The sequence below is a fragment of the Orcinus orca genome, chromosome 2 (genome assembly GCF_937001465.1).
Source record: "Orcinus orca chromosome 2, mOrcOrc1.1, whole genome shotgun sequence".
Taxonomy (NCBI): Eukaryota; Metazoa; Chordata; class Mammalia; order Artiodactyla; family Delphinidae; genus Orcinus; species Orcinus orca.
Window position 1 is genome coordinate 5,109,254 of NC_064560.1, and position 9,351 is coordinate 5,118,604.

General features: G+C 47.8%; 1 protein-coding gene and 1 pseudogene across 3 annotated transcripts; one reads left to right on the forward strand and one right to left on the reverse strand.

The window, feature by feature from the left end:
* Positions 1 to 221: 221 nt before the first annotated feature.
* On the reverse strand, positions 222 to 8,648 carry VIM (vimentin). Of its 3 annotated transcripts, XM_004278608.3 has the most exons (9): positions 7,862 to 8,648; positions 7,165 to 7,225; positions 4,674 to 4,769; positions 3,734 to 3,895; positions 3,094 to 3,219; positions 2,507 to 2,727; positions 2,007 to 2,050; positions 1,409 to 1,494; positions 222 to 583 (listed from the first exon to the last, which is right to left on the reverse strand). In XM_004278608.3, the coding sequence occupies exons 1-9, from the start codon at positions 8,422 to 8,424 to the stop codon at positions 542 to 544; spliced, it is 1,401 nt and encodes a 466-aa protein (XP_004278656.1). In that variant the 5' UTR covers positions 8,425 to 8,648; the 3' UTR covers positions 222 to 541. The 3 variants fall into 3 exon arrangements, 2 of the variants coding, with proteins under 2 accessions (XP_004278656.1, XP_049562500.1); XR_007475850.1 differs by lacking the exon at positions 2,007 to 2,050 and having other exon boundaries at positions 7,862 to 8,575; XM_049706543.1 differs by lacking the exons at positions 222 to 583; positions 2,007 to 2,050 and having other exon boundaries at positions 1,406 to 1,494; positions 7,862 to 8,576.
* Positions 3,957 to 4,371, forward strand: LOC101283854 (U6 snRNA-associated Sm-like protein LSm6; annotated as a pseudogene).
* Positions 8,649 to 9,351: the final 703 nt, after the last annotated feature.

Sequence of the window (9,351 nt, forward strand, 5' to 3'; positions counted from 1 at the left end):
TTTATGAATTTTAAAAATAACTTGATTGAAAAGAAGCGAGGTCTATCTAAAATGACCAAATTAAGAGCTACGCTTCAAGCATAAAGTTGAATTTCTCAAGTTAACCTAACCTTGATTTTGTGGGAATTTGACCAATAAGACCAAAAAATATTTAACCCAAACATATATTGTCATAAAATTTAGAGAATTGTTTAGATATCAAATAAGCAAGACACCCAAAAGAGTTTTCCAAAGATTTATTGAAGCAGAAACAAGTTGGTGAGATACGTGATGGAAAAAAGCAGTTTTAATGGTATTCAAAAATACTTCTTAAAAAGTATTCTAGCACAAGGCGTCTTCGGTAAACTAGATTATGTTGTAAACTTTTTTCTAAATCTTTTACGAGTGTTGGTTCTCAAGAACTAGAGCTTATTCCTATTTCAAATCTATCTTGCACTCCTGAAAAAACTGCAGAAAGGCACTTGAAAGCTGTTTCTTTAAGATACGGATTTCTTTTTTATTCTCACTGGTAGTATTTTGCCGCATGGAGTACGTGCAGTTTTTATTCCAGGTCATCGTGATGCTGGGAAGTTTCGTTGATGACCTGTTAAGAAAAACAGAACTCAAATCAAATGTAACACTACACACCAATGGTTAAATTACCCCATAAAGCCTGTCAAAGAAAAATCCTAGCAAAGGCAGATCACTTATTGTGAAAGTTGGAAGATCACGTTGGTTCTGCGTGACCAAGGGTCACAGCGAGCAGGGACAGATACATAGGTAAGTGCTTCACCTGTAGGCAAAATATGTATCTGATAGAATGTTATGACTTAAAAAAATAAACTTGAAAAATACTGTGTTTATGAAGAAGAATGCTGTAATAATCATAGGCAGCAAAGTTTAAAAGCAATTAACACATATTAAAATGTACAGCAAGTACATTTTATGTGCAAGGGAAGATTACATGAAGATTACGATACATTTTGACCATTTCTTTCCTGGCATAGAGAGGTAATGAGAAACTACTCGATCGTATGGCATGTCCTTGTATTACATCATGACAGGTTCTAGCAGTGTCCAGGGAAGGCCATTATGTCCAGGATCAAAACATTCCTGCTATTGAGGCAGTCTAATGAAACTAGTTTAGGAAGTAACTTACGGAAGCGGTACTCCTGTTTCAAATCAAGCACCAAAGGAAATCACTAATTTTAGACAAAGGCAGACTACTGTCCCACCTTTACATCTAGGAGCCAAATAATTAGATGGCTGTGTGTAGTGCTGGAAGAGGTCGACCTATTCTCTTTTTAGGAGGCACGAGTGAAACTGAAACCTCCCAAATTAGCTAGCTGTATCTGAGATAGACTTAGTGATCTAAAAGTGTATCAATGCCTGTCTGAAATTACTCCCATTTTGATTTAAAGATACCAACCTGTCCATCTCTGGTTTCAACCGTCTTAATCAGAAGTGTCCTTTTTGAATGGGTGTCAACCAGAGGGAGTGAATCCAGATTGGTTTCTGAATAAAGAAAACAGGTCCAAAATGAGTAAAAATGAAACTTTTTAAAAGGCAAGAGATGATTTTGTCCAAAGAATTATGATTTTTTGTTCATGATTGTTTAAAGCACTATTCCCAAAATAATTCTAAAGACTATCACCTGTTTTAAAACCCAGAGGCTAACAACACTAGCATCAGGATGAGACGGACTACTTCAGTGTATCCCACAGGAGGGAAAAAAAATGGAATTTCACTTTAACTGGACGTAGAAAATGTAAGACAGTACTTGTTTGAAAATTATGCCTATCTTAGAGAATTTTCTCTTGTATGGCATTTTTCAAGTATCATTTTAAAAATGAATGCTTTATAAACAGAATGGTTACAAGCTGCTAACATTTTTCATAGGGACTTCCCTGGCGGTCCAGTGGTTAGGACTCCGTACTTCCACTGCAGGGGGCCCGGGTCTGATCCCACATGCCGCGCAGTGCAGCCGAAAAAATAAAATATTTCATAAAGGAGAATCAAATGCTTACCCCTCAGGTTCAGGGAAGAAAAGTTTGGAAGAGGCAGAGCAATCCTAGAAAGAGTTTATGAAGAAAAACAGTAACCTTTTCGGAAAACAACAAGGAATACATTTATACACTTCGTATTTTCATCAAATAAGAAGATTTACAATCCACAGGTGAGGGATTTGCTTCAGAAGCATCTACCTATGATCGGTCTCATTAGTACATTTAAATATTTTACTCCAAGCATTTTCTCCAAGGGGCTGGAGGTGTGACAGAGTGACTCTCGTTTTTCACAGAATCAATCGTAGGTTGAAATCCCAGCTCAGATATTGATTAACTGACTAGGACAAAAGAACTCAGATCTCCAGATCTGAACGGAAGGTTCCTCATCTGTAAAAAGTGGTAAATAGCTACCTTGAAGCAAGGCTCTGAAGATGAAATGAGATGATGCATGGAAAGCAAGGGGCATAATACCTCACACAGGGCAGCTTGGCATTCACTCCCACGAGCCCCCCGTTCCCCACCTGCTCTCCTCTCCTTCCAGCAGCTTCCTGTAGGTGGCAATCTCGATGTCGAGAGCCATCTTAACATTCAGCAGATCTTGGTATTCACGCAGGTGACGAGCCATCTCTTCCTTCATGTTCTGAATCTCGTCCTGCAGGCGGCCAATAGTGTCTTGGTAGTTAGCAGCTTCCACGGAAAAGTTCTCTTCCATTTCACGCATCTGGCGTTCCAGAGACTCGTTCTGCAGGAGAGATGAGAAAGGCTGTTTATTTCCCAGAAACAAACGAACAAACAGAGCTATCCCCCCAACCATTTCCAGACCATTTGCAATCCCTTTCCCTAGCAGCAAATGGGGAACGCTCCCATTTTCAGTGGAAAATACAAGTACCGAGTCCCCTTCCTAGTGGAAGCAATAATATAGGTAAACTAAAACCTTGGGATCTCCAAGTTCTTTTTGAAAATGTCTTGACAACTCATTTTAGTCTTTGGACTAAAATGTAAATTTTTCTCCCTTTGAGCAAAGTTTTCTTCCGATAGCACCCTGAGCTTGGCCACCTGAAATGGGTCCAAGCTGGTGATTGGCCCTCTCTTGCGCTGTGATACTCACGGTGCCTTTGAGGGCATCCACCTCGCAGGTGAGGGACTGCACCTGCCGACGGTACTCGTTCGACTCCTGCTTGGCCTGGCGCAGGGCATCGTTGTTGCGGTTAGCAGCCTCGGAGAGGTCAGCGAACTGTCAGGGAGGAAGCAGAAACCTGGGTCACCTACGTGCCTCGTCCACAAGTCCTCTGAGGTTCTACCTGGCCCAGATAATGGAGACGGCTTAAAGACGGCAGACAGACAAATACGTAAACAAGGCATGATACCAACCAACTTTTACACTCAAAGCTCAAATTGCAACATGTTCCAGGATACGCCTAATTTGTTTTGAAAACCAAAGGAAATGAGGTGGAAGGCCAATGTTGAGATTTCCAAGTAGAAATTCCCTCTGTTTCCCTCGTTTTCAAAGGGTGGAGGTCAAGGGCAAGAGGGTGACCTGGAAGTACGGTGACAGCGGGGCAGTGGCAAGGGCGTCTGCTATTCTAACGGAGGGGGTGTGAGTTGCGGGGAGGAGGCAGCAAGAGATAAAACTCGCGCAGGAGGAAAAGCCAGCTAAACGTGGCAGTACTTAGGAATCACAGACAGGTACAGCGTTTTCAGAAAAGAATGCTTTTCTTCCGATCCAGCCACACTTGCTCGTTTCGCACCTTGGACTTGTACCACTCCTCAGCCTCCTGGAGGTTCTTGGCGGCCACGCTCTCGTACTGCTGGCGGACGTCACGCAGGGCAGCCGTGAGGTCGGGCTTGGAAACATCCATATCGATCTGGACGTGCTGTTCTTGAATCTGGGCCTGCAGCTCCTGGATTTCCTGAGGAAAGAAAAGGGAGAAGGTCGGAGTCGGGGTGCTGATCCCGGCCGCGAGATTTCTGATCAGGATTGTTAAAATGAGTCTGCGGAAGCAAACACCCAGTGACTTCCTGAAGCAAATCATCGGATGACCAGTCGTGGTAAAATTAAATTCCGGAGTGGATTACCGAGGGGTCCTGACTTGCCTGGATGGCTATATGAATATAGCCTTGGAGCAGACAGAGGAGTATGTAAATGGACAGCTGAAGAATAAGTACGGGGATGCATTTATCCGAGGAAACAATGTGTTGTACATAAGTACACAGAAGAGGAGGATGTGAAGACACCTAGAGTGCCATACTTCTCACACTCGGATATGTTTTTTATTAAGTTTTTTGGTTCTTCTGTCATATAATTTGTCCTATTTTGTCATAGTTGGTGATTTTTCACTGACACGTGAGTGAGATAAATGTATAAAATTGTGGATTTAATTGTAAAGAGTTCTTTCATATTTAAGTTGCAGTCATTTTCTTTTACCTCTATGTCAGTGAGCAGAAAGCAAAAAGAATTTTCAAAAAAGAGAAAATCTTTCTCCCTACATGATTTGTAACTGAAGTCTCAAACAACACCGTTTGATTTGCCTGCTTTGCTTGTGGGACTGACTGAAATGATGGACGTGAGGACAATTAAAACATTTGTAGAGACGGAAAAAAAAAAAAAAAAAAAGGGAGAAGGTCAGCCGTGCCAAGTACGGGGGGCAGCTTCACCCACAGTGGTTCACACACTGTGATTCCTCTTACCTCATCGTGTAGTTTCTTCAAAAAGGCAATCTCTTCTTGCAAGGATTCCACTTTACGCTCCAGGTCCAGACGTGCCAAAGAAGCATTGTCAACATCCTGTTTCCAAAAGAGAAAAGACAGGGCATGAAGGAGGATGCTAACGTCTGTGGCCTATCCCATGTATTCATTTCAAATGAACTCTATGAACTTATGTCTCTTTATTATAAAGAAGGGCACTGACGAATTTTATACCCTTCGAAGAAGTTTGTAAATCACCCCCATGCTACAGCATACTGTTTTTTTTTTTCTTCAGTAACAAATTTGAATTGCGGTCTGCTGAGTTGTACTCAAGGTGACCAGTAGACAATTTTAAAATAAATAAATAAGTGTATGCCAACATGGTAGGCTGCGGTCAATCCATTATTATTGAATCCACGTTATATCAGTGAAGTTTCTATTACTTTTTTAAATCTAGGAAATCAATGCCACAGCATTTGGGGGGTTCACATCATGGAACAGTAGGATGATGGGAGTCCGTCAGGTTTCACAACTTGGCGTGTATGTGAGAACGTGCAGAACAGAAATTAGTGCTCCAGAAGTGTCAGCAGGTAGTACATAAGCTCTTTTATCCCCGCCTCTACTCAAACCTTTTGAAATTTATCCTCGGGATCCCAAGCAAGTCATCTGGCACTCAAGCTACAAGGCTAGATTCATACGCCAATTCAGGATGTGCTCTGGCACAAATGTAGTTCAGGCAAATAAGGAACAAGAAGTGTAACCCTGAACTGTATTTGCTTTGCTTCCTCTGGTAGATTTTTCTCCTGGAACTCCCCTATCTCATCCCACAAGGGTGTGGCCACATCTCTTTCACTTAGCTCTGTGTCAGTTTGGTTCCTCAGCTTGTTTCAGAATGACTGATCAAAATGCATACGGTGTTAACTGTATGTAAAATTTTTGCTGCTCTGGTCTCCTTCTCTGTTTCCACAATCTGTAAACTGCTACAGCCCAAAGATTTAATTTCCTCTGAAGGGAATGTCATGAGGATTTTTATACCTCTTATCTTGTAAGCAGTTATATTTGGAGTACAGTTTATAGCTTTACAGTCTTAAAATATTGACATGCTTCTATCACCTTCATGGAAAAATGAGTGAGGAGTAAGTGATAAAAAAAGATCAGCCTTGGAGAAAAAATTTCATTTTTGCTTGCTGTTAAACCCTACAAAAGATATACAGGATGATTTACTCTATAGAAAAGTTCAGTGGGTCACATTCTACTTCTTCGAAGAGAATGTGAGGGGTCTTACCTCATCCCTAAATAGGGACAATTTATACTAATATTGTTTTACATGAGGTTGCTACTGGGGGTAGAAAACACTACAGACATGATGATCAGAAATGCCCCACGACTAAAATAAACTACTCATTGCTGTGTTTAATTTGGTAAATGTATTTCTGCCTCAAAATGTTATTCTAGACTGTTCGTGTGAAGGAGCTTTTATAGCCGTCCCAGTAAGTGTTCAGGAGAATGCAACTATGCTGGCGACTCTTCCTGCTTTGGGATTCCAATTTTAAGTTAAAAATCATTTAAGGCCATCTATCTTTGGAGCAAGAAAACCTTTTACTTAAAACCCCACTCTTCATTTTCAGGTTTATGCTTTATGGAGAGGACATGCTAAGGAATACAAAGGTTCAAAGAAGAAAGGCCTTTCCACATGTGAGGTATGACTGTAGCTTTAAGAAGTCTTCACATCGCATACTTGGAGTCTGGGCCAGATATTAGATAACGGATGTTAGCAAATACTTGTGTCCAATTAGAACGGTGCTTGCATCATTACATAGTCAGTAAGAATGCAGCCTGTTGCAAAGCGTCTCTGGGAACACAAAGACTCCTATTCTTTCCAGCCAGAACGGCCCCACTTGCCAGGATGTCTGTATCTACATTCCACAGCGAAGCCTGTAGAAACCATTAATACCTTTCAGCCAATAGTTGTGCATAGGGATACTGCTATCTAAGCTTAGGGCCACAGTAGAACTTGCAGCGAAGCGAAGAAAAGAAACTTGCTGGCTTAAGTCCAGTTAAACTAAGTTTCTTATCCTCCAATACATTTTACATTTGAAACTACAGGGCAGAACTGCGCTTTTGGGGGCCTTGTAAAAGGAAGCCAACTTGACTTTGGCAAACCGCCATCTAAATCAAACTGTAACTGTTCGAGATCAGAATATCAACGTGTTGCAAAAATGAAACAGAAAAAATGATTTGTTTGGAAAAAAAATCTTGAAACAAAGTAAAAAGTTAAAGACTTCCCTTTATGTCCTAGAGAACGGTTTGATTATTCAAGGGTTTTTGTCCGGAGCAGCTCCGAACTGCGGTCTTTCTGCCACTAGGGGGCTTGGAGCGCAGACGTGAAGTTTGGCACGATTTATACTTGGGTTAAAGCAACTTTTAGAACTGCTCGTGGGGCGCGTGGGTGGGTGGCGTCCGGTGGCTGCGAGTGGGAACAGAATCTACAAACCTGTCTGAAAGACTGCAGGGTGCTCTCGGCTTCCTCCCTCTGAAGCATCTCCTCCTGCAACCTGAAACAGGCGCGCGTTAACCACAGGGGCACGGGGAAACCGCCAGGGGCGGGGCGACCACACCCAAACACCCCAACGTGGCCGCCAGACCAGCGCTGCTGCGCCACCTCCGCGGGCAGCCAGCGACCGCGGCTTTTGGGGCTGCTGCCCTCGGCTAGTTTGAGCGGGGCCTTGGCCACCGCGTGGAAAGGCAATCACGGTTGCCACCATGACCTGCGAGACGACCGCCACCACCCCACCCCGGAGGAGACTCTGCAGTCCCTTTGTCTCGCTCCCTGCACGGCCCCGTGGCTGGCAGCCCGCCGTGGGAGGGGTGGGAAGGGGGGGCAGGAAACTTTCTCAAAGTTTGGGGAAGTCGCACGCATCGTTTGCAAGGGGCTTCGAGGACAGACAGAGCGGTAGTTTTAAGAAATCTGAAACTTTCTGAGACAGGCGTTCTTGGGCAAATGAGTGGGGCTAGAGAGGAAACGCTAACTTGCAAGATCTGGGTTCAGGGCGGGGCCGCGCCGCAGCAGTCACAGCCCTGCTCCCCCGCTGTCCCCCGGGCAGCCGCCGCCCGGGCCACATCCCCAAGGGCGTGGCGGCTCCGCTTCCCCTCTCCTTCCCTCCCGCGGCCCCGCGTGGGCGCCTCCTTACTTCTCCCGGAGACGCATGATGTCCTCGGACAGGTTGTCGCGCTCCACCTCGACGCGGGCTTTGTCGTTGGTGAGTTGGTCCACCTGCCGGCGCAGCTCTCGCATCTCCTCCTCGTAGAGGTCCCCCAGGCGCGACTTGCCCTGGCCCTTGAGCTGCTCGAGCTCGGCCAGCAGGATCTTGTTCTGCTGCTCCAGGAAGCGCACCTTGTCGATGTAGTTGGCGAAGCGGTCGTTCAGCTCCTGCAGCTCCACCTTCTCGTTGGTGCGGGTGTTCTTGAACTCGGTGTTGATGGCGTCGGCCAGCGAGAAGTCCACCGAGTCCTGCAGCAGGCGCACGCCGGGCACGCTGCTCCGCAGGCGCATGGCCGCGGAGCGCGTGGCGTACACGCCGCCCGGGGACGAGGCGTAGAGGCTGCGGCTGGTGCCGGGGCGCAGCGCGCTGCCCAGGCTGTAGGTGCGGGTGGCCGTGGTCACGTAGCTCCGGCTGGAGCTCGGCCGGCTCGCGGTGCCGGGGCCGCCGAACATCCTGCGGTAGGAGGACGAGGACACGGACCTGCTGGACATGACTGCAGAGGGCGGCGGTGGGCTGGGCGGCTGCGGTGGCGCGGGCTAGCTCCGGGAGGAGAGGCGCGCGAGGGCGCGGTGGGTGTGGGCAAAGGGAGCGCTGCTGAGTCTCTGGCGCGGGGAGGCCGGAGCGAGAGTGGCAGAGGACGGGACCCCGCCGAGGGCGCAGATTTTATAAGCCGGTTAGGAAGCAGGGTCCCCTCCCACTGCCATCCCGGAGGCAGAGTGCGCCAACCAATGGGGAAGGCTGGGCGGGGGGTTAGGGCGGGGGCGCCCTGGAGCCTTGCTCCTCCCCCGTCCTCCGCCCTGGGGACTGGGTACAGTCTCGGTTACTTCATGGCTGGGCTGGGGATTTCGGGGGCTTTCCTGATGGTGGCCCGGGCTCTGCTCACCTCTGGGTGCTGAAAAAGGCGGGGTCGCTCAGTGGTGGGGGGACCCGCCCGGGACTGGACCGGAGGGGTCCCGGGCACCGAGCCAGAGCGGCGCGGGAGGGGCGCGCAGCAACGGGGCTGCGGTCCGCAGGGAGCGGGTGGGTGGGGAGACCCGCGGGAAGAGGGGGAGTGCGGGTTCCAGCAGATCGGAAGGCGTGGACAAAGAAACAAAGAGGGTCTGGGATTGGAGCGCGAGGTGGGAGCGCGCACAGCCCGGGACGCAGGGCTCGAGCCCCCCGCGCAGCCTTGCGCACCGCCTGCTGCGGAAGGGGCGTCGGTCGGGCCCCATCTCTCTTCGCCCTCTAGTCTTGGAGAGCCCTCTCCGGGGACCTGACGGGCTGGGTCCGGCTTTGGGCGGCGGGAACTGCGAGGAAAGCCCGGGGGAGATGGGTGGGGTCGCTGAGTCACTGGCGGCGAGTCATTGCGCCGGGCCGTCCCGCCGAGGTCGAGGGCTGCTAGCGGTTCAGGGAAACCGTTAGACGAGATTGACCCAAGT

Coding starts and splice junctions, on each gene's coding strand:
- VIM (XM_004278608.3), bottom strand. CDS start 8,424: ATGTCCAGCAGGTCCGTGTCCTCGTCCTCCTACCGCAGGATGTTCGGC. Junction 2,728..3,093: donor TGGATGCCCTCAAAGGCACC/GTGAGTATCACA, acceptor TCTCTCCTGCAG/AACGAGTCTCTGGAACGCCA. Junction 584..1,408: donor TTGAAACCAGAGATGGACAG/GTTGGTATCTTT, acceptor TTTTCTTAACAG/GTCATCAACGAAACTTCCCA.